Here is a 25,002-nt window from a genome sequence, read left to right as displayed (position 1 = left end):
TGTTTAAACAGACATTGTAGGGGCTCTGCACACACTAAATTAACTGATAATAAATAGTGGAGATATTTGGTTCATGAATTGATCAATGCATTTAAGCCTGCAGCCCCCGTCAAGGGACCCCAGAAAGGTGGGGTCCCTTGACGGGGGCTGCAGGCTTAAATGCATTGATCAATTCATGAACCAAATATCTCCACTATTTATTATCAGTTAATTTAGTGTGTGCAGAGCCCCTACAATGTCTATATATATATATATATATATATATATATATATATATATATATATATATATATATATATATATATATATTAATGTCTCATCCTGTGTCACTCACCAAACCAAAGTAATTTTCATATTTATTTCTGCTGGAATTATACTCTACACAAACTTTACATGCAGTGTACTTTGCAAATGCCATTAATATAAAAATACATTTAAGCATTTGTAAGAGGACATTAATGCATATTAATCCCAAGAGAATTGTCATTTTAAAACACGCCAATATGTGTTTGACAAATGCTGTTATCATAAAGGAGCACTCTACCTCAAGGACAGTAGTGCAGATAAGGCAAACAGATAACCAGGGTTCAGAGAAGTGGAAAAAGCAAACTCTGGTCACCTGAATGGAGGGGTTAGATTCACTATGCAATGGCTTGTGCAAACTGCTAATTCTCTATGGTTTTGACCCCAAAAGTAAAAATGGAAATGATATTAAATGCAAATTCAGGCATGTTTTTATTTTTTAACATTATTATGGTTTTACATTTTTGGATGATGAGAATTGGAAGCTTGCAAAAGCTACTGTTTAGTAAGTCCAGACTCCTGCCTGTTGCTAACAAAGCTAGACATGTTTAAAGCGTTTTAAACTGAATGAGAATATGACCAGCTGAATAATATACCAAATATGACATCCTGTAATTTCACACACTGATCTTGTAATGGGTCATTGTTTGCTTTAGTTCTAAGTTCCTTTCAGCATTTGTTTCCTTGTTGTCATGTACTGCAGTCTGTAGCTTCACAAATAGTTCTCTGCAGCGTTCTTTCTCCAGGTCACTGAGGAAAAGAAGGTTGAGGTGGAAGCGTTGTGTCTCTGCCAGGGACTGCAAGATCACCATCACTTCCTCCAAATGAACGCTTTGGAAGTTCTCCTCTAACACAATGAGAAATTCTCCTACCAGGCCAGAAGACACTTCAGTGTGGAATATACAGGATAATTTCTTGGCCCCAAAATGCAAGAGAAAGTCATATTTTTCCTTCACATCGATCCTTCTCCAGTGACGGGTGAACTCAAATGCGTTCTTTGGTTCTGACAGAGATTCCTTAGATAAAGATCACAAACATGATTCATGTGTTAACAAAAATGTAAATGAATGCTGTATATACAAATATGCACATGAAGCATAATTTTTAGAACTAGCCTAGTGTTATTATACTGCACAGGGCAGTCTTTCCCATTGGGCACGATGGGCACTTGCCCAGGGGCCCTAGCAGCCCAACCCAATGGGTAATACGGCGCGGATCCGGGCGGTGGGGGCTGCTCTTCCGGCAGCGTGAGCCTTGAGAGGGGGTTGCTGGCCAAGACTACAGCTCTCGAGGTGCCCTGTGGGGGGGATTCAGCGCTGTTCACTCACCCTAGTGATGAGCAGCCCTCCTGCTACCGCAGCGCACATGGCTGGACTGCTTGGGGAAGAAAAGGTAGATGGCAGCAGTAGCAGTTCACGGGGGAAAGGCTGCCAGGGGGGGTCCTCCCGGCAAACTAATTCACAGGGGGGAAGGCTGCCGAGGGGGTTCTCCCGGAAAACTAATTCACAAGGGGGAAAAGCTGCCGGGGGAGGCTGCCGGAGGGGGGGTCCTCCTGGCAAACTAATTCACGAAGGGGAAGGCTGCAGGGAAGGCGGTCCTCCCAGCAAACTAATTCAGGAGGTGTGGGGGGGGGGGCAGTGAATTAGTATGCCCAGGGGCCCTCACTAATTTTGAGATGGCCCTGATACTGCAAATGCATCAACACATGTAGATTAGTCCCTAGTCTGGTTTTGAGGCCACACGCCCTGTTTCACTGACCTGGCTGACCCGGTAAGGATCAATCCATCTACAAAGACAATATAAAGCTTCTAAATTCTTTTAGAAAAACAAAGAAAGATATGTATCTGTATAAAGAGAAGAGATTTAGCTCTAAATTCAAAATCATAGCAAAAATAAAGATACATGTATATGTCTCTGCAGAGGCTAATTAATTAAAAATGTGCCATGCCAACTGTTAATGGAGAGCTCTAAGAATGATGTCTATCCAAAGTCGCATTTAGCTAAATAAGTTTTAGTTTACACTATGGGCCTTATTCTAGTTCACTCTTTCTGACAAAATCCTTCTTAGATGGACAAAACCATGTGCACTTCAGGGGGGGCAGATGTTACTTGTAAAGTGAGATCTATATCGCAGTGTAAAAATAAAGCAGCCAGTATTTACCCTGCACAGAAACAATATAACTCACCCAAATCTAATTCTCTCTGCACATTTTACATCTGCCCCCCTGCAGTGCACATGGGTTTGTCCATCTAAGAAGGAATTTGTCAGAAAGAGTGAACTAGAATAAAGGCCCTATGTTCTGAGAGATCTAATCGTGCTAAAAAAAAACCAGCTTATTTCCATCAACAAATTGTAGTTTAAAGGTTTATGGAGATGGACTTCCATTACACACCAGAATGAATGGCATTACCTGGTAAATAAACTAAAGCTACATAATGACATACCATATACTGCAGGTGTAAAAATAGCAGGGGACAGGTGACCACTACCCAGAGACCATGATTTATTTCACCTTTAACACAAGTGCCTGATTCAGATTGTCTGAGGTGACACAGAAGAACATCTTTAGAATTTATTTTATTTGGTCAATTATTTTATCAAAAAGTTTGCCAAAACGTGTTCTCTACTCTCTACTCCGAACTTTAAAGCCACAGAAAATGAGTAAAATAACTGATATATGTGTATATGATAATGCATATGTATATATTTATTATGCTAAGAAACCCATAGTAAATGCAAAAACATCAATTTTCACAGAAGTAGGTTTTAAACCCATCACTATATATATAAAATACTTAATCCTCATCTTTTTCAGGTGAAGTACTGCCAGTGACCAATAGAGGCCACTCGACAGACAAAATGACTATCAGAAAGTAAAACCAAAATGATCAGTTTCAAACTTCTTGGATATGGACAGAGGGAACTGTGAAGACAGAGATTGGAGGTAGGAGAAGATAGGGACTAAACCTGTCATTTTGACAGGCTTTTAACTAGTAATAAATAAGGGGCTATTCCATAATTATGAAGCTTTTTTTCCTTTTGAAAATATTACAATTGTTTTTATGTCTGCAAATTATTTTTGGAGAAAGTGGAACTGGAAGCCAGGTGACGAATGCCCATCAGGCTTCCAGAATTGGCTGTGAAGCCGAGTATTATTCAACTGCACCAGCAAAATTGTCGGGTGTGGTATATGATCCTGACAGTCGGGATCCTGACAGTCATTAGCCCGACGTCAGGATCCCGACTGGCCGGACTCAGACAGCTGGGCGAGCGCAACAAAGCCCCTTGCAGGCATGGTGGCTCGCTATGCTCGCCACCTATTCTATTCTCCCTCTATGGGGGTCGTGGACCCCCATGACAGAGAATAGCCAGTGGCTGTCGGGACCCTGAGTGTCGGGATCCCAACATCGGGGTAATGACTGTCGGGAAACTGTCCGGCACCCAAATTTTCTTATTAAATTAGGTAAACAAAAAAATTAAATAAAAACAGCCTAATTTTTAGGTGTGGGTATGTTTAATTATTATTAATATAATAAGTGTGGATTGAGTGTTTTCATTTTTGAATATGTGTTACTCTCAATGATGTCACACATCCTTTTGTATTCCATTCCATATATTCACTAGGGAACTGTAATATCTCCAAAAATGCAAGCTTTCAATTCCCTTGGAAACTGAATATAACATCAATGTACATTTTGTGGCAAAAGGAGCAATGTGTTACAGAGGAAACAGGGGTAGTTAGTTGATAAGGAGAAGTTATGTATTTGGAGGATAGAAAATGTGTGTATTACCTGCAGCCTGGTGCATGTGCAAGTATGTCAGTGATCAACCAGAGCACCTGTGAAGAACGCCCTTATGAATGCAGGGTGGGTGTACCACCTGTCCATCAGTCTGGGATATAAAATACGGTCTGGGCCATTTATCTGCATGACCAATGCCAGGAAAGCTGTCCGGTGACTCGGGAGAAGATCTCTGTAAAGGTGCCCATACATGCACTGATTTTCCCGGTGCGATGTGTGCTATGAGATGCGCGCTCCCGCGGCATCTCATAGCACAGTACAAAAAGTATGTGCTGCACATACTTTTTGTACTATCTTTTGATCGCATTGCATCGCATGCACAACGCAAAATCGGTTCGTGTATGGGCACCTTTAGATAGTGATAGGGCCATGAAGATTTAATGTGTGATGGTTACTGGTCTGCGATCATCTTGGAGAAAAAAAAAAACCCATAGTGGACAAGTCCTGAATCACAGTGTGCTTCCACTACACAGCTTCTTTGTCACATTATACACGCAACAGGATTATGACTTGATAAACTGCTGAGACTTCGTATCAGTCAATAGTAGATCACAGGCACCAACAGACCAATCTTGACGTGGTTTATCAGTAGTCACTATGTCAGTGACATCATTGTGAGAGCAGTTTTTATGCACGATTACTTATTCCCATTGTCCTGCTATAGAGTTGAGGAACAAACAAATAAATGATGAAAAGTCACAAAATGATTAACTCCGCCTATATGCAGGTGACAGATGCACTTTAAATAATTATTATAGGATAATGTTTTTCTAAAAAATAAAGTTTTTCGTTGTTACAATTTGTAAATCACAGTACGGGAAATGAGCATTGCTTGAGGTAATCAAACGGATACATCTGGATTATAAGAGAAGATGGAGTTTCAAATAGTGTGATAAAGAAAAAAAGCAGAGTGGTTGGAGCAAGTAGATGTAATCAATTTCTCTTTCCGCCTCACCTGTAACATGGTACAAGCTGGCTCTCTGGACGAGCTGTTTGTTGAGGCAGCCGCGTTCCATGGCTGCTTCCTATCACCTTCAATCTTGTCCTTCCGCTCCAGGGGTTTCAGGTTAGATGCTAGTACAATATCTCTGCGGAGAACAAGAGAAAGTGGATTGTATTGGAGAAAGGAAAAGCCTTCCTGACAAAAGGAACATGTTTTTTTTTTTTGTCACGTGAACTCATAGTTAGCTATTTAAGCCAGGAGATACTATTTACAATTAGTAGCTTTCCACGCATTTGGAACATCTGGACTAAAAGTTACAGTCTACAAATTATTTCTGGGGGACTATTTATTAAGATGAATGGTCCCATTACACACAGGACGGCAATAGAAATCTTGGGGCCCTGTACAATGATATTTCTGGCCCCCCCCCACCTAATCCCAAATCCACACAACCCTCTTCTGCATGAGCCTCATTAACCTTTTGCTGCTCCAGATCCTGCTTTCAGGTGTGGACTTCTCTCATTCTCAGTCCTGCTGGCCTGGCTTCTGGCTGCTGCTTCCTGCTGGCTCCTGGGTGCTGCTGGCCTGTCACTTTCACAAAAGAACGCAGAGCACTACAAGCAGGCAGGGCAGGTCATTCGCAGAGCATGGAACAGACGATCTGCGCTGCATAGTAAAAGTACAGGAGCCAGAGACTGAGGCCACAGCACCAGCGGCAGGTTCGGCTGTGCACCTGCGGCATACTTGCCTACTTTTGAAAACTAGTTTGAGGGAGATTAGAATTGGTCGTAGAATTTTGTACAGCGCCTCATTGAGGGGGCGTGTCATGCTCCACCCAAAGGGCGTGTCTAGTTTCAAATATTGAGGGATTGTGAAAAGAGATTGTCAAAGAGGCATCTAGAAGCGTGGGTGTGTACTGCTACATCTGAGAGGAATCTTTTCAAATGACTTATATCCAAATGTAGATGAGCCCCAAAGCAGTTAGTAAGAGCTACTATAATTGGTAAAGTGCTGGGAAATGGTACTGATGATTCAATGTAAATGTAGCTATCTCTCGTTCCTTTTTTCCCCAAAAATGTAACAGTGTAATGTGGGCTAGGGGAAATGAGGGAGATTGCTAGACTAATGAGGGAGAGAGGGAGATTGGTGTTATTTCAGGGAGTCTCCTGCAGAATGCAGGAGGGCAGGCAACTATGACCTGCGGCCCCAGCCCATGCGCACGCATAGAGTAGACGGCTCTGAGCACCGAGTGGCAGGATGCACACACAGTAGACGGCAGTCAGACTCAGCCACACACAGATGGTGCACAGTAGACGACCGGGCCGCGAGGGTCACTGACAGCCCAGCTAGTACAGGCGGAGGCCATGTCCCCCATGTACCCCTTGACCCCCCCTGTCGCCGGCCCTGATTACACATGCAAAAACACTAGTTATTATGTGGCCACACCCATATTGAACAAGCTCTTAAAACTATGGTATTGCCGTGCTTTTGTGGGAACTGACCTCATCTTCAAATTACCTTAATTTCCTGAGCCACACTCCTTCCAGGTCAGATTCTTCTGACCCTCTTTATACGTATATGTACTTACACTTTCCAGCACTGTACAGTATAAACTTTTACAGCTACATTTTAACAGTGAATATTTGAATATATATATATATATTTATCCCTATAGATTGTAAGCTTGCAGCAGGGCCCTCCTACCTTCAAGTCTGTCTGTTGTTACCCACTTTGTCTTATCACTGTCTACTATTGTAAAGCGCAACGGAATCTGCTGCGCTATATAAGAAACTGTAAATAAATAAATAAATAAATAAATATATATATATATATATATATATATATATATATATATATAGACAGAGGCGGGGTGCCGGCACTCAACTCCGTCAAATAATCTCTGGGCCCCGTGCCCTCGGTAGTGGCCCGCGATGCTGGGTCCAATAATATCAAACTCTATCACCGCGGCACTGGGGACTTCAATAAATAATTCCACACACAGCCAGTGTATTGGTTGACGTTTCAGCCCTTCCCGGGTCGCCGCGTCACAAATGGGGGCGTGTGCGGGCCGCCGCGTCACTGAAGGGGGCGTGCCCGGGCCGCCGCATCACTGAAGGGGGCGTGCCTGGCCGTAACTACGTCCCCGAGCTGCCGGGAAAGCGCCGTGCACCGCAATCTATGGCGGCGCTGGGCTTCACCGGTGCACTCTGGTGGGCAGGCAGCAGGCTGTTTTAGTGGGGCGCTGCTAGAGGGGCAGGGCGCATTCTGCCCTTTAAAAACCAGGCAGGGCGCAGCGCCCCGCTAAAACAGCCTAGCGGGAACACTATATATATATATTTATAGAAACTGAGGATTATTTCAGTTGATTACCTGTGGACGCCTCAATATTGGGGAATTCTCTTCACTTATACATGGCATTGTTTGGCACTCCATTTGTTAAAATAATCGGAACTATCGGAGTGTTTTAGACATATAGGCCATTATTCTGGTTCACTTGCAAAGGCAAATTTCTTCTCAAATGGCCAAAACCATGGCCCTTATTCTGATTGAGTCGGATGGCTCCAAGTGCGGACGGACAGTTGATGGTTGGTGTTTGCACATGTGCAGAGGCGTATTTGCACATGTGCGAACACCTCACACGTACGAACACGGCGTGAGGTCCATGCAGAAAATGATCGTACGGGACTATCTGAGCAGGGGGTGGAGATGCTGTTTGGGCTCATTCCCATATGCGTACGCGCTGCGTTTCATGGGCGTTCCCATGAAAATGCTGGGCGTACGTATGGTAATGCGGCCGTAACGCATGTGTGGGGGGCGGACATCTGACATAGCCGGATGTCAGCTGCCCGCCTATATCCCTGCTTTCATACGGAGAAATGTCCAAGTGGTCTGGACCACTTGGTGCTGTTTGACCACTCAGTCCATCATTCGATGGTCGGCGACCATCGGAGGATGGGGGAGGTTCCCACAGATGGAGGAGGTGTTCACATGAAACATCAACTCGCGCTCCGTTCGGTCGGCATTTTACCGCAGTCGGACGGTGTGAGCGATCCGTACGATAGGCGGGGCTAAGAACACTCGGTTCCTGTCCGAAATACGCATCCGTCCGATTCAACTAGAATAAGGGCCCATGTGCACTGCAGGTGGGGCAGATGTATTCTGTGCAGAGATAATTAGGTTTGGGTGGGATTTTACATCAAAGTGAGATCTATATTGCAGTGTAAAAATAAAACAGCCAGTATTTTCCCTGCACAGAAACAAAATAACTCACCCAAATCTAACTCTCTCTGCACAAGTTACATCAGCCCCACTGCAGTGCACATGGTTTTGTCTATTTGAGAAGGAATTTGCCTTTGCGAGTGAACCAGAATAACCCCCATAGTGCTAGAGGTAGCCTTTTCCTTCAATATATTATGTGGCTGTACAGTATGTGGCAACTGTATACTTGCTGATACTGCAAAGGATCTACATCAGTTGGGGTGATAAATGATATGTACCTAAACTCCTCATATGACGCCACTTTCTGATGGATGGCACGGAACTTGGCATCATTTTCCCTCTGGTACTTCTGGTCTGCAGCCACAGCATTGGCCAGTTCCCTTTCCAGCTCTCGAAAATCAAGTGCTTCTGAATCAGTCATTACTGAGTGTGAAAAATATGAGAGTCATGATTATCCATATGTAAATATTATATTGGAGGGCAAACATATAACATGCATAAATCACCATGTACTTAGGCCCATATTGTGTTCTGATTGGAACGGGGCAAATTCGGGCCCGTTCTGATATTTGGGGCTCTGTGCAAGCGCATGGTCTATTATGTGAACGTGCAGGCATCCTTTGCCAATGACTTCGGCAATTGCATAGATGCTGAGCCAATCGCATCTATCGGGGCGGACGCTGGCAAGGAACGGGGGAGCCCATGGGAACGCCCAATGTTTCATGGCCGTCTCCATGAAAACGCTGGGCATTCCCAAAGTTTTCATTGGGGCAGACAGCTGACATCACAGGACACGCCCCCAACAGAGACATCCAGGCAAGCAGGAAGACCACATCAGCCAACTAATATCTGGTAAACATCTATTACAGTAACTTAAGGCCCCCATACACTAGGTGATTCACATGCAATTTGGTCTCTTTTCATTCGATTGCGGTGATCAATTGCATGAAAAGTGTCCAAGTTGCATGTAATTGACAGCAGGTCCGATGCGTTGTGCAGATCCCCACGCTGGGGTCAAGCCCAGGCACCAAGGTAAGCTGCTGGGCTGCCTCCAACCTCCGTGCACCCCTAGCCCCCGTTTGCAAGGTGAATGGATGCCGCACATAGGCATCCTTTCAACTCCTCCCTGGCTCCGCTGCTGTCTGCACAGTACACCAGACAGCAATAAAGGCTGTATGCGCCCTCCGCTCAACCTTCATATTGACCGCAGGACGCTGCAGACAGGCTCCTCCATTGGTGTAAACGGGCCCCGGGTCAGAGAACCTGGGATGCCCGTTTACACTGCCCCACCAACCCAAGTTCCCCATTTATACTGGTGCAGATCCAAGTCAACGAGGTAAAAAAAACATATTTTTGCAGTGGTGTAAAAGGGGTATCATACAGCAAACACAAGGTGACTGACAATTAGGGTTGAAGCATGGGCATGTGACCCAGGAGCCAGCCATCTACACTAATTCATTCACTATTCTGCTATGAGTCACATAACATACTTAGGCATTTGGATTTTTCATCTATGCACTGAATATCTGGTGGGTAAGAGAGTGTGAAACAATTTAAAAGCAGACATAACACATTGGCAACATTCTGGTGTCACTGATGCTGCCCATGCCATGCGCACCCTGAATTTTGTTCTAGATCACATCGCATCTAGGACCTGATTATGGTTCACTTGCAAATGCAAATTCTCTCTCTGATGGACAAAACCATGTACACTGCAGATAGGGCAGATGTAACATGTGCAGAGTGTTAGATTTGGGTGCTATTTTGTTTCTGTGCAGAGTAAATACTGGCTGCATTATTTTTACACTGCAATTTAGATATCAGTTTGAAGTACAAACCCCACCCAAACCTCTGCACATGTTACATCTGCCCATCCTGCAGTGCACATGGTTTTGTGCATTAGAGAGGGAATTTGCTTTTGCAAGTGAACTAGAATCAGGCCCCTAGTGCAAAACACATGCAATATGCTAAAACACTGTGCATTTTTAATTAGATGCAATAAAATCTAGCACAAAACGTATGCGCAATGTGATGTGCGGGGAAACTCCGGTTTCCTCCCACATTCCAAAAATATACCATTAGGTTAATTGGCTCCCAACAAAAAATTGTTAGATTGCAGCGCTCAGCGCCTGTCTCCATACACTGTCTAGTGTAAGGCTCACAGTCTGCCTTGTCCCCTTGCAGCCAACGTAGCTAGGCGTCACCCTGAGTGACAGCTCGATTAAGCGTATAGCAGGGCAGAGACCCCTGACCCTGCTGGCAGCGTTCCCTTTCCTGTTAGGAAGTCCCCGCGTCAGATAGAGCGAGTGTGCCTCAGAGAGAGCGTGTGTGACTCCATCCATGCTGTTTGTAGCTCCACGTGCACCGGAGCGCGTAGGAGCAAGCCCCGCTGTAATCCCGTTACAAGCGTGACCTTTTGCACAGGGAGATCCACCATCATCATCATTGGCAGCAGCGAGACTGGGAGAGATACCGCAGCGTAAACCAGTTAACTGTCATTAACCCTGCACGAGTCAAACGCCACAGCTAAGTAACATCAGAGACTGTCATACCCAATGTACCAGTTGTATTACTGTTTGAAGTTAACCACAAAAGTACTGTTGTATCTGTTACACTTCTGTCCCGGACCCGCCGGGACAGACAGTGTAGACGAGTGCCGGGGGAGACGTTGGCGGCGTCGCGCAGCAACGCCCCTGGCTTCCGTCCCCACGGCATCGTCAGCAGGCATCGGGGCGTTGCCGGGCAACGTCCCCGAGCGTCTCCGTCGGCGTGCCGGCGCGCTGAGGTCATGCGCCCGTCAGTGCGGCGCACGTCAGCGTCAGCGGGGATTTTGAATAAAGAGCCGGCGTCTGCCCAGGACAGACGCCGGTTATAGCTTTTGCACCTCAGGGTCTCAAGTGTTCCTGGTTCCCGCTTACCCTCTGCTCCTGGTTCCTGTGCCCAGTCGTCCTGTATCCTGTCGTTCATTCCCAGCCGTGTCCTCCGTTCTGTCCCTTGTCCTCCTGGTGTCCGTGCTGTCCGTACCCTGGTTCCCGCTGCCGTTGTCTCCTCGGAGCACAGATAAGTGGGGTTTATCCCCAGACTGCCCTTACTCGTATCTTGATTCTTATGTAACACCTCTGTGTATTGTTACATCTGTTTGGTATAGGTTTGTGTTACATCTCTACGTATTGTTACGTTTACCCAGTTTGCTACAGAGCAAGGGTGACCTCGCCTTCTTGGGGTAGTTAGTCATCCCCTTGTTCATCCTTGACATTGGTGGCAGCGTTGTCAACTCTCAAGACCTGGTGGCATCGGGGGCGGAGCCTGACTAACGGGCTCTGTCGAACGCGGCTATTATAGGCGAAGCCTAGCACTAGCACGCAGCCATCAATCCCATTCGATGACAACGGAGTTAGGGCTGGCGAGGACTCCCGGATATCATAACATTATAACCGGCCAGACCATACTCTGAGACTGTTGTTGCCCCTACAGCTCAGAGGTTCGGTAGTCGTGGAGAAACCCAATCATGGATCCGTCACAGCAGGCTGCTGCCCACTCTCTTGCAGGACAGATGCACACACTGACGCAGAAATTGCAAGAGCTCACCCTACGGGTAAACTCACACGAGCAACGGTCTCAGTCTAGCTCCTCCTCCGGTGGGAGTCTGGAGCCCAGGTTAAATCTCCCTGACCGTTTTTCAGGTGACCGGTCTTTGTTTTTTAATTTTAAACAGTCATGCAGGCTTTATTTCAAATTGCGCCCAGGATCTTCTGGTTCTGAGGCTCAACGGGTTGGAATGGTTATATCACTCCTGCAGGGAGATCCTCAGTCTTGGGCCTTTGGCCTTCCAGATGGTGCTGAGGCTCTCTCTTCTGTGGATGCATTCTTCTCAGCAATGGGGTTATTATATGATGACCCGGACCGGGCGGCCTCGGCCGAGTCAAATCTTAGGGCCCTGCGTCAGGGGCAGGACACAGCTGAGGCATACTGTACTAAGTTCAGACGTTGGGCTATTGATTCTGGCTGGAACGACCCAGCGCTTCGTAGTCAGTTTCGGATTGGGTTATCCGAATCCCTTAAGGATGCATTAGTACAGTACCCCACTCCCAAAGACATTGATGGGATCATGCAGTTAGCCATTAAGGTGGATAGGAGATTTCGGGAGCGGCAGAGAGAGAGACGGTCTGGAGTGTTGCCTTCCTCATCTGTAGACGAGTCTACCGAGGTACCCGGAGACGAGCCTATGCAGTTGGGGGCCACTCGACTATCTTCATCCGAAAAAAACCGCCGACGTCTCAAGGGCCTCTGTTTGTATTGTGGGGGTCCCGGTCATCTTGCTGTTGCTTGTCCGCTGAAGGCGGGAAAAGACAGGGCCTAAGTGATACTTGGGGGGTTCACTTGGGCCTGTCGAGCTTTTCTCCCTCAGATTCTGTATTAATTCAGGTATCAGTCTCTGTTACCGACCGTTCTTGGAACGGATCTGCCTTTGTGGATTGTGGGGCGGCCGGTAACTTTATAGATGAAGGCCTGGTGCAACAATTGGGCCTTATGCCCATACCCTTGGAAAATCCCGTTTCTGTTTGTGGGTTGGATGGCCGTCCACTGTCTAAAGGCGGTATATCTTTTAGGACTCCCTCCCTTCGGCTGTCGGTGGGGGCTCTTCACTCCGAAGATATCACCTTTCTTATTTTTCACTGTCCTCTCACTCCTATAGTCCTGGGGCTGCCCTGGTTGAAAAAACACAACCCTGAATTTAATTGGGAAACTGGTGAGATCACTCGGTGGGGAGGGTCCTGTTCGGATGTTTGTCTCACTCTCCCTCTCCGTGTGATGCACCCCGATTTTCAAGCTCTCCCTTCTCAGTACCGTGATTTTTCAGATGTTTTTTCTAAAAAGGAAGCCAACACCTTGCCATCTCATCGCCCCTTTGATTGTGCCATTGATTTAGTGTCTAATGCCAGACTTCCTAAGGGTCGTTTATATGCGTTATCCGCACCTGAGTCCCAAGCCGTGGACCTCTACATTAAAGAAAGCCTTGAAAAGGGGTTCATTCGGCCCTCTAAATCACCGGTGGGGGCGGGGTTTTTCTTTGTTGAGAAGAAAGATGGGTCTTTACGGCCCTGTATTGATTACAGAGCCCTTAACAAAATTACGGTAAAAAATTCCTACCCATTACCCCTCATCTCCGTATTATTTGACCAGATTCGGGAGGCAGTGATTTTTTCCAAAATAGACCTCAGGGGGGCCTACAACTTAATCAGAATTAAAAGTGGTGATGAATGGAAGACCGCGTTTAATACCCACTCAGGGCATTTTGAGTATCTTGTGATGCCTTTTGGTCTAGCTAACGCCCCGGCAGTCTTCCAAGACTTTATCAACGAAGTCCTTCGACCGTTTTTAGGGGGTTTTGCCGTAGTTTACTTGGACGACATTCTCATTTTTTCCAAATCTATATGCCAAGTTGGAAAAATGTGAATTCGAAGTGTCACAAGTGACTTTTTTAGGGTATATTATTTCCCCTCAAGGTTTCTCCATGGATCCATCGAAGGTTCAGGCCATTCAATCCTGGGCTCGCCCAACCACGCTCAAGGCCATTCAGCGATTTCTTGGTTTTTCTAACTACTATCGCAAATTTATCCGCTCCTTTTCGGACATCGTGGCACCCATAGTGGACTTGACTCGGAAAGGGGCTGACCCAGGACAATGGTCTCAACGGGCGATGGATTCTTTCATAAAATTAAAGAAAGCGTTTTGCTCAGCTCCAATTCTGCACCACCCAGATCCCAGGCTTCCCTTTTTAATCGAAGTCGACGCCTCTGATGTGGGTGCTGGAGCAGTCCTGTCTCAGAAGGGGCCACTGGATCTAAAGATTCATCCATGCGCTTACTTCTCCCGCAAATTCTCTCCAGCCGAGAGAAATTATGATGTAGGCAATCGTGAGTTATTGGCCATCAAATGGGCGTTTGAGGAGTGGCGTCACTGGCTTGAGGGAGCTCAGCATACCATCACCGTGATCACCGATCACAAGAATCTCTCTTATATTGAGTCCGCCAAACGCCTCAACCCACGACAGGCTCGGTGGGCACTATTCTTCACCAGATTCCGGTTTATCATCACCTTTAGGCCGGGATCTAAGAACGTGAAGGCGGATGCCCTCTCCCGCAGTTTTCAGACTTTCCAGGGGTCTGAGGTGAAAGCATCTCCCATTGTCCCTTGCTCAGTAATCATGGCGGGCCTGACCCAAGATTTAGCCACCTTAGTCATTGCTGCCCAAGCGTCGGCTCCTCAACAGACCCCACAGGACCGTTTATTTATTCCCCAGAAATTACGGCAGGCGGTTCTCAGGGACTTTCACTCGGCAAAAAGCTCCGGGCATCCAGGTATTGCCAAAACTTTTGAACAGTTAGCCAGGACTGTTTGGTGGCCCTCTATGAGGCAAGATGTCGACAAATTTGTGGCCTCATGTCTGGTCTGTGCGCGACACAAATCGTCTCGACAGTCTCCTATTGGGCCGCTGTTCCCCTTGTCCATTCCCAAGAAACCATGGTCCCATATTTCTATGGACTTTATAGTTGACCTGCCTCCGTCTAGCAAGTTCACCACCATCTGGGTTACTGTGGATAGATTTTCCAAAATGGCTCACTTTACTCCATTACATGGGCTTCCTACTGCAAAAATCCTAGCAAATTTATTCATCACCAACATCTTTAGGCTTCACGGACTCCCGGTCGATATTGTCTCGGATAGAGGTTCCCAGTTCGTGGCCAGGTTTTGGAGACAGTTTTGTGCAGCCTTAGGGATTCAGGTCAGTCTCTCCTCTGGCTATCACCCGCAGTCGAATGGACAGACCGAGAGGGTCAACCAGGCTTTGGAACAATACCTCCGCTGTTTCGTTTCAAAGTGCCAGGACAATTGGGCTGAGCTTATTCCATTAGCAGAGTTCGCATACAATAACTCTTATCATTCAGCCATCAAGAGCTCTCCTTTTTTCTGCAACTCAGGTTTGCACCCCAAATGTAGTTCATTCATGCCCCCGGTTGATCCGTCAAGATCTTCGTCCACTGTCTCGTTTTTTAGGAAAGCCTGGAAGAATGTACACATAGCCCTTAGACAATCCTCAGCCCGGTCTAAGATTTTCTTTGATAGGCACAGGAGACCGTGTCTCTTTAAAGTGGGTCAGAGAGTATGGTTATCCACACGCCATATTAGACTTCGACAGCAATGTCCCAAGTTGGGTCCCAGGTTTATCGGTCCATTTCCGATTATCGGACAAATTAACCCTGTGGCATTCAGACTTCAGCTTCCCAGGTCTCTGCGCATCAATAATGTCTTTCATTGTTCCCTGCTCAAACCTGTCATCGGAACCCTTCCATCCAGCTCTACACGTACTCAAAGACCTGTCTTGGTTCGAGGGCATAAGGAGTATGTGGTGGAACATATCTTGGATTCCAAGGTAGTCAGGGGTCAGCTCAAGTTTCTTGTCCACTGGAAGGGGTTTGGAGATGAGGAAAGATCTTGGGTCCCAGAAAAGTTTTTGCATGCGCCCCGGCTAAGAGCGGAGTTTTTTAGAAAATTTCCCTGGAAACCGGGTTCTAAGGGTTCGGTGACCCCTCCTCAAGGGGGGGGTACTGTTACACTTCTGTCCCGGACCCGCCGGGACAGACAGTGTAGACGAGTGCCGGGGGAGACGTTGGCGGCGTCGCGCAGCAACGCCCCTGGCTTCCGTCCCCACGGCATCGTCAGCAGGCATCGGGGCGTTGCCGGGCAACGTCCCCGAGCGTCTCCGTCGGCGTGCCGGCGCGCTGAGGTCATGCGCCCGTCAGTGCGGCGCACGTCAGCGTCAGCGGGGATTTTGAATAAAGAGCCGGCGTCTGCCCAGGACAGACGCCGGTTATAGCTTTTGCACCTCAGGGTCTCAAGTGTTCCTGGTTCCCGCTTACCCTCTGCTCCTGGTTCCTGTGCCCAGTCGTCCTGTATCCTGTCGTTCATTCCCAGCCGTGTCCTCCGTTCTGTCCCTTGTCCTCCTGGTGTCCGTGCTGTCCGTACCCTGGTTCCCGCTGCCGTTGTCTCCTCGGAGCACAGATAAGTGGGGTTTATCCCCAGACTGCCCTTACTCGTATCTTGATTCTTATGTAACACCTCTGTGTATTGTTACACCTGTTTGGTATAGGTTTGTGTTACATCTCTACGTATTGTTACGTTTACCCAGTTTGCTACAGAGCAAGGGTGACCTCGCCTTCTTGGGGTAGTTAGTCATCCCCTTGTTCATCCTTGACATTGGTGGCAGCGTTGTCAACTCTCAAGACCTGGTGGCATCGGGGGCGGAGCCTGACTAACGGGCTCTGTCGAACGCGGCTATTATAGGCGAAGCCTAGCACTAGCACGCAGCCATCAATCCCATTCGATGACAACGGAGTTAGGGCTGGCGAGGACTCCCGGATATCATAACAGTATCCTACAAGCCTGCCACTTGAATAAACCCTTCAATTGGTTATATCTTCTAAGTGTGTCGTCTGACAACCACACTGCACGTATTTATAGACACTCTGCCAATAGGTTATGGGCCCAGCACGTCACGTGCGCGAAGATTAACCCCCTGAAGACACAGTGCTAGCGCAGTACATAAAAGAACACAAAGGAATTATTTCTAAATTGCCATTTGTGGAAAAGTTAACGAGAATGCACAGTACAGGGCATAGCATGAACTTTCCAAAGCTCAAAGGCTCAGAGAATTATACTACATGGAAGTTCGCTATGGAAATGCAGCTTAAGAGGGAGAAGCTATGGAAAGTCACAATAGCCCCAGGAGATAGTCCAAACCCAGAAGAGGTAGACAAGGCCATTGGCACAATAGGCCTGGCTGTGGAGCAGCATGTTTATTCTACTATCTGTGGGATGGAGTCCGCTAAGGACATGTGGACAACTCTACAAGGTGCTTATGAGAATAAAGGCTTAATGAGAAGGATAAGTCTGAGACGCACACTGTATGGAACAAAGTTGAATGCATGCAAGGACATGAACGATTATATTGATAAGATACTATCGATAGCTCAGCAATTGGCATGTGTAGGAGCAAAAGTGGATGAGGAAGAAGTGGCGATGGTAATGCTGCAGAACTTGACAGAAGAATTTGACTTGATGGTTGTCGCACTAGAGTCAAATAATACCAAGCTTACAACTGAAGTTGTGAGAGCCAAACTACTACAGTTCCAAGAGAGAATCCACAAGGATGCCATAGCTGAGGGTTCTGCCTTAGTAGCAAAGGGTGCGAAACCCAAGAAATGCACATTCAAATGTTATGTGTGCCACAAAGTAGGGCACAAGGCTTTAGAATGCAGGATGAAGAACACTAGTGGCATGCACAAGCGGCATGACAAGAAGAACGAGTCAGCACTAAATGTAACAGACAAGCCAAGGAGGGATCTCTGGTACATGGACTCGGGAGCCTCTAGACACTTCAGCTGCAACAAGGAGTGGTTCAATTCTTTAACACAGTGTACACCCACAACAGTTACCGGGATTGGTGAAAAGGTCCTTACTGCGTCAAATGTTGGGACAATCACAGTGAGACTAAGAATTGAGGGACAGACAGTAGTCACAGATATTCAAGACGTCCTGTATGTACCAGAATTGGGAAGTAACCTCATCGCTATCAGCGTACTCGAGGCAAAAGGCTACAGAGTCCAGTTTGCAAAGGGCAGGTGTATGGTGCATAATGAAAGAGGGACTGTAATTGCTTCAGCAACCCGATGCAACCAACTATACGTCCTAGACACAGATGAATGTGTAGCTTTGGCAGCCTCTGCTGAAAATGAGTCGATGGAACTCTGGCACAGACGTTTGGGACACTTAGGATATGATAATGTCCAAAAATTAGCTGATGGGATGGCAACAGGAATCACAGTGAAAGACACCGGAAGACCTGTGTGCGAGAGTTGCATAAAAGGCAGGCAGACCCGCAACCCATTTCCCAAGTCAGCAGGCAGAGCAGAATCACAATTAGCTCTGGTGCACACAGATGTGTGCGGACCAATGGAAGAGGAATCAACCAGTGGTTACAAGTACTTCATGACTCTCATCGATGACGCCACAAGAATGACACACGTATACTTCATAAGGAAGAAAAGTGAGGTGGTCAAGAAAATTGTGGAGTACAAGAACCTAGTGGAGACTCAGACGGGCCTAAAGCTAAAGGTCCTGAGATCCGACAATGGGGGAGAGTACGAAAATGAAGAACTAACCGACTTTCTCAGAAAACATGGCATAAAGCATCAGCTGACGATGGCCTACACGCCTGAGCAGAATGGCGTAAGTGAAAGGGCGAACCGAACAATCGTTGAAAGAGCACGAGCGATGGTGAACGATGCTGGCCTGGAGAAGAGTTTTTGGGCAGAAGCTGTATCTACTGCAGTATACCTGAAAAACAGAACACCTACAGTGGCAGTGAAGGGAAAAACCCCCTTAGAGGCCTGGTCTGGAAAGAAGCCAGACATCAGCCATCTCCGTGTCTTTGGGAGCAGAGCTTATGCGCATATACCAAAGGAGAAAAGGAAGAAACTTGACCCAAAATCAAGACAGTGCATATTGCTAGGCTATTGTGAGGAGAGCAAAGGGTACAGGCTCTGGGATGCAGAGAACAGACGTCTTCTGAAATCAAGAGATGTGATATTTCAAGAAACAGCATCACCCACAAAAGCAAAAGAGCAAGAAAAGCAAGCACTAATAGAGGTGTGTGAAATAGAAAGCATACCTGAAACAGAAAATACTGAAGAAGGAAGCGAACCAACAAACAGAGCTTCTATAAGAAGAAACAAGGGCATACCAGCCAGAAGATATGAGGAATATGCGAATATTGTTTTCAGTGAACCTCAGAGTATTCAAGAAGCGAAAGCGTGCAGTGATTGGGCGAAATGGAAATCTGCAATAGACACAGAGCTATCAGCACTGAGAGAGAACGATACTTGGACCATAGTAGATAGGCCAAGCAACCGCAAGACAGTCAAGAACAAGTGGGTCTTCTGCAAGAAGTTAAATTCAGACGGAGAAGTTGCCCGTTACAAAGCCCGTCTTGTTGCAAAGGGATACACACAGAGATCCGGGATTGACTATGGGGAGATATACTCACCTGTTGCGAGGTATAACACTCTCAGGTTAGTAATTGCAGTCGCCACCTTACAAGACTTACTGCTATACCAACTAGACTTCGACTCAGCGTTCCTAAATGGAGAACTACTTGAAGAGATCTATATGGAATCGCCAGATCATTATAATGAGGATGAACTTCAGACAGAAAAGGTGTGTCTTCTGAAGAAATCCATATATGGCCTAAAGCAGAGTGGTCGTTGCTGGTACATAAAATTGGACACAGTACTACTTGAAATGAATTTTATTAGATCAGAGACTGACCACTGCCTTTATCACAAAACTCTAGGAGAAAAGTTGTTCATCATAGCAGTCTATGTGGATGATATACTTATAGCAGGTCACGAAGATCACATCACAAGTGTGAGAGATCAACTAAAACAGAGATTCAAGTTGAAAGACTTAGGTCCAGCCAATCATTTGTTGGGCATGAGAATTGTTCAAAACTTGCAAAAGGGAACAGTCACAGTCGACCAACAAATGTACATCGAGGCAACAATCTTGAAGTATGGGATGGCGGACTCCAAGTCAGTAAATACACCAATTGACAAAAGCATCAAGATTACAAAAGGTATGTCACCAACCACACCAGAAGAAGCAGAGGAAATGCAAGATGTTCCTTACAAGAACGTGGTTGGAAGTCTTATGTATGCAAGTATTGGAACCCGTCCAGACATCACTCATGCAGTCAGTCGGGTGAGCCAATTTGCAATAAATCCTGGAAGGCAACACTGGATCGCAGTGAAGAGGATTCTGAGATACCTAAAAGGTACAAGTTCCTTGAAGCTAAAATTCGCCAAGACAAGCAATTCAAATTTGAAAGTCTTCTGCGATGCCGACTGGGGAGCAGATGAAGATGATCGTCGTTCCCACACCGGTTACCTGTTCACACTGGCCGGAGCAGCAGTTAGTTGGGCGAGTAGGAAACAACCAACCGTTGCCCTCTCAACAACTGAGGCCGAATACATGGCTCTTACAGAGACATCGAAAGAAGCACTCTGGATCAAAGAGACTTTGTGTGAGTTAGGTCTACTTTATGAAGAAGAGACTATCAGTATCGCATGTGATAACAGAGGAGCAATAGATCTTTCCTGTACTACCAAGCACCATGGAAGGTCGAAGCACATCGCGATAAGACACCACTTCATCAGAGAACTAGTGGAGAACAAGTCCATCGATGTTGAATACATTGCAAGTGAACAGAATGTCGCTGACATGCTTACTAAAGGACTGTCGAGAAACTTGCTTATTAAGTTCGTGAAGGACTGTGGACTTGTCTAAGTTCAAAAATGTTGATTTGAAGTTTTGATGTTCTGAATGTCTTTTCTCTCTAACCATATTTTCGGTTACAGGTATCACAAAAGGACAAAGTATTGTATTAAGTTCTTTTATGTAGCCGAAGACAGCCTTGAGCGAGGGGGAGTGTTAGATTGCAGCGCTCAGCGCCTGTCTCCATACACTGTCTAGTGTAAGGCTCACAGTCTGCCTTGTCCCCTTGCAGCCAACGTAGCTAGGCGTCACCCTGAGTGACAGCTCGATTAAGCGTATAGCAGGGCAGAGACCCCTGACCCTGCTGGCAGCGTTCCCTTTCCTGTTAGGAAGTCCCCGCGTCAGATAGAGCGAGTGTGCCTCAGAGAGAGCGTGTGTGACTCCATCCATGCTGTTTGTAGCTCCACGTGCACCGGAGCGCGTAGGAGCAAGCCCCGCTGTAATCCCGTTACAAGCGTGACCTTTTGCACAGGGAGATCCACCATCATCATCATTGGCAGCAGCGAGACTGGGAGAGATACCGCAGCGTAAACCAGTTAACTGTCATTAACCCTGCACGAGTCAAACGCCACAGCTAAGTAACATCAGAGACTGTCATACCCAATGTACCAGTTGTATTACTGTTTGAAGTTAACCACAAAAGTACTGTTGTATCCTACAAGCCTGCCACTTGAATAAACCCTTCAATTGGTTATATCTTCTAAGTGTGTCGTCTGACAACCACACTGCACGTATTTATAGACACTCTGCCAATAAAAATAACCCTAGAAGGACTGTGTGCATGTACATGTGTTAGGTAATATTGTAAGCTCCACTAGGGGAAGGAACTATATTAATGTTCAAATATTCTCTGTAAAGCGCTGTGGAGTATGTGTGTGCTATATAAATAACTGTTAAAAATAATAATAATAATAAGTAGACCTCTTTTCCCACTCCTCCTTGTTCCTGTGCAAACTCCAAGGATACTGCACAGGTATTAGCTAGAAGCAAGGCCGGCGCCACCACTAGGCAGCCTTAGGCAATTGCCTAGGGCGCCGGCCACTGGAGGGCGGCCGTTTGGAGCACACCCCCCCCCCCCCCTGAATGGAGGTCGGCATCATCCACAACTCCCCCCCCCCAAGCATCACCTGCGCACCCCCCCCCCCCCCCACACTTTCATCAACAGAGAGGATCGGAGCAGCAGCAGAGACGCCGGCAGCAGGGGTAAGTTTCCTGCATCTCTTTACATCACCCGGCAAAACCCACCCGACCCTTCTACCCATGGAGCGCTGTGGCCGAACCCAGGTCCCTCCCGCGCCGCAGCACCCATCGCACCACCCCCGTTCGTGGACCCATCACACCACTCCCGTTCGTGGATCGGGTGAGCAACATAAATTTCACTTGTTCAATCAGGGGGACATATTATTCACTTAATCCTATTTTTTAATTATCATCTGAGATCATCTTGTTTTCTTTAGAATATTTTATTGTGACAGAGTATTATTTAAGTCTTGTACCAGCATATAAATTCAAGCAGATAATTAATATTTCAATAATAATGCTCATTAGAGGTGGCCATATACTAAAACAATCTCCAGGCCTGAATGCACAATTTCAACAGGTTGTGTAATCGATTATGTGCACATTGGGGTTTATTCTAGTTCATTCTTTCTGACAAAATCCTTCTTAGATGGACAAAACCATGTGCACTGCAGGGGGGCAGATGTAACATGTGCAGAGAGAATTAGATTTGGGTGAGTTATTTTGTTTCTGTGCAGGGAAAATAATGACTGCATGATTTTACACTGCAATATAGATCTCACTTTGAAGAAAAACCCCACCCAAATCTAATTCTCTCTGCACAAGTTACATCTGCCCCACCTGCAGTGCACATGGTTTTGTCCATCTAAGAAGGATTTTGTCAGAAAGAATGGACTAGAATAACCCCCATTGTGAGGTATAGCAGTATAATGTGCGGCCCCATGAGTCGAGAGGTCGATCCTCAGATAATACATATGATCCATCAGCTTTGGATGCGGTCATAAGCAGATCGTATGCGCTTTGAAAGCACACACGATCGCTCTTACGACCTGCATATGATCAGATCGTATATATATCTATGTATATGCTATTTCTTATTACTATTTTACTTGGTGGCAATCTGAAGGTGGTCTTAAGGTGCGTACACATGTACAGATTTTTCTGTCTGATCTATCTGGTGGGATCAAAAACCTGGAAATGTATAGGAGCATATGACAATCAAAAATTTCCAGCCAAATGCAGGAAAACAAAAAATATATATGCTTTTGATAAATTTGTTATATCAGAATGATTTAAACAATTTGTCTGACTGATCACTGTCTGTTTTCAAGCGTTTGGGAACAATTTTTTGGGACTATGTAAAAACCGGACCCGGACTAATCTCCGGACTGCCGGACAGGACATCAAAATCTGCAGTCCGGAGCTTGTAGGGTCCGGACCGGGGGGTGTCTTGTCCGGGGGTCCCTGTGATAGCTATCACCAGGGACATGGGGGAGGGGAGATTACAGCCTCCCCGGGTGGTCCGGACTGTCCGGTTTTTGCTACATGCCCGGACCATACAGGGAGGCTTTATTCTACCACTCGTCCTCTACCTGGTGACAGGTGTGACAGGCAGCCCCCCCCCGGACAGGACACCTCCCCCCCCCCCCCCCCTCGTTTGGGAGCAATTTTTTGGGACTATGTAAAAACCGGACCCGGACTAATCTCCGGACTGCCTGACAGGACATCAAAATCTGCAGTCCGGAGCTTGTAGGGTCCGGACCGGGGGGTGTCTTGTCCGGGGGTCCCTGTGATAGCTATCACCAGGGACATGGGGGAGGGGAGATTACAGCCTCCCCGGGTGGTCCGGACTGTCCGGTTTTTGCTACATGCCCGGACCATACAGGGAGGCTTTATTCTACCACTCGTCCTCTACCTGGTGACAGGTGTGACAGGCAGCCCCCCCGGACAGGACACCTCCCCCCCCCCCCCCCCCCCGGGACCGGAGGCTACAAGCTACAAAATGCAGAGTTTGATATCCGGTCCGGCGGTCTTGTCCTGGTCTGGCTTTCACCCATAGGCCAATTTTTTGATTGTCATTTGCTCCCGTACATTTCCAGGTTTTTGTTCCCACCAGATAGATCAGACAGAAAAATCTGTACATGTGTACGCACCTTAAGACCACCTTTAGATTGCCACCAAGTAAAAACCGAAACTATACTGATAGTGCGTGTATTTATCAGGATATGCAGTTATATAAACAAAGTACAACAAATATTGTACATGTAACACTGAATTATATCTATACCTTGTTTTTTTATGATCGCGTTACAGTACAGTCAAGCAGCCCGGTGTAAAAGTTTACTCGGTCACTATAGCAACGTGTCTCCCATAGGTCCTTGCAGCCAATAAGATCTGAAACTACCATGTTTCTACAACTGGACTGAGCGGACTATTATTTGCCTGTTCGGTTTCAAATTGTTTTGTTTTTTTACACTTGAAGAAACGATATTTACTGAAAGCGGATTATATAGTGTAATCGGGTGGAAAGAAATAAAATATGTGCTCGTCGCGAAGAATTTAATGTTCCCCTTACTGCAGGCACTGTAGGGCAGCGCGCAGTGGAACGTTTCCTCCACGACCTGGGTCCTTCTTGCCTGGTGTCGCAGGAAGCGCCGGTCTGCCTGTGTGTGTGTCTGAAAGCGGCAGCGTGTGAGTGAAGGGATACAGCGGGTGCCCGGGAACTACAGGTACAATCACTGTGCGGCGCTTCCTCATACTGAATTCTTGCATGCTGCCAGTTACCGCCTACCGTGTTGCATTTAAGCCACATGTCCTGTACAAGCGCTACATCAGTATTTGCTGTGTGGTGGCGCAGAAGTGTAAAGTGTGTTAGTAAATATGAACAACAGTCAACTCCATACTCCCCAATGAAAGTCCTAGGTTCTGAGGGTGCGGTTATTGCGGTCTTTTAGCGTGTGTTCTGGGATGGTAATTAGGTTGTAAAACAGATTAACGGAGTACTGTGCTTTGAAACATCCTGGTACTGCTGTCTATATACCCCCTTTCTTTCATCTGTATGTAACAGGATGTCCCACAGATGGGACTGCAGGCGCTTGTTTACCTAGAAGGGATTTGTGATTGATCATATGTTTTGTGGGTCCTGGCCAATCGTCCTGTTCATTATTTAGGTACAATGATACAACTTATCCCCTAAATAAGCTATACACCCTTACCAATCGGCCACTTGATATGTCGGTCCTCTTATCATGGCTAGGCAGGCATTGAAAGTGTGTTCGCCAAGTTGTGACATCAGTACCTGTTGCCAGAGTACAGCATAGCTG

The 25,002-nt window shown here is 46.6% G+C and overlaps 2 protein-coding genes across 5 annotated transcripts in view; one reads left to right on the top strand and one right to left on the bottom strand.

Moving 5' to 3' along the window:
• Window positions 1–706: 706 nt before the first annotated feature.
• Window positions 707–25,002, bottom strand: DNAAF19 (dynein axonemal assembly factor 19). Of its 4 annotated transcripts, none has more exons than XM_083147449.1 (4): window positions 24,895–25,002; window positions 8,545–8,689; window positions 5,060–5,192; window positions 707–1,319 (listed from the first exon to the last, which is right to left on the bottom strand). In XM_083147449.1, the coding sequence occupies exons 2-4, from the start codon at window positions 8,685–8,687 to the stop codon at window positions 921–923; spliced, it is 675 nt and encodes a 224-aa protein (XP_083003575.1). In that variant the 5' UTR covers window positions 8,688–8,689; window positions 24,895–25,002; the 3' UTR covers window positions 707–920. The 4 variants fall into 4 exon arrangements, with proteins under 4 accessions (XP_083003575.1, XP_083003576.1, XP_083003574.1 ...); XM_083147450.1 differs by lacking the exon at window positions 24,895–25,002 and adding an exon at window positions 24,255–24,409; XM_083147448.1 differs by lacking the exon at window positions 24,895–25,002 and adding an exon at window positions 23,967–24,151.
• EFTUD2 (elongation factor Tu GTP binding domain containing 2) overlaps window positions 24,253–25,002 on the top strand; it is a 32,590-nt gene continuing 31,840 nt past the window's right edge. The window contains exon 1 of the mRNA XM_083147446.1: window positions 24,253–24,408. The gene's annotated coding sequence lies outside the window, so the exon portion shown is untranslated. The remainder of the gene's footprint in view (window positions 24,409–25,002) is intronic.

Source organism: Crinia signifera, chromosome 6 (genome assembly GCF_055691185.1).
Source record: "Crinia signifera chromosome 6, ASM5569118v1, whole genome shotgun sequence".
NCBI lineage: Eukaryota > Metazoa > Chordata > Amphibia > Anura > Myobatrachidae > Crinia > Crinia signifera.
This window is presented reverse-complemented; position numbering and strand designations above follow the sequence as displayed.

What these genes read in the sequence shown, in the direction of transcription:
- DNAAF19 (XM_083147449.1), bottom strand. Translation starts at nt 8,687, where the DNA reads ATGACTGATTCAGAAGCACTTGATTTTCGAGAGCTGGAAAGGGAACTG. An exon ending in GCGTCATATGAGGAGTTTAG is followed by an intron (nt 5,193 to 8,544) that starts GTACATATCATT and finishes TGTTCTCCGCAG; the next exon opens with AGATATTGTACTAGCATCTA. An exon ending in CAGCTTGTACCATGTTACAG is followed by an intron (nt 1,320 to 5,059) that starts GTGAGGCGGAAA and finishes TCTTTATCTAAG; the next exon opens with GAATCTCTGTCAGAACCAAA.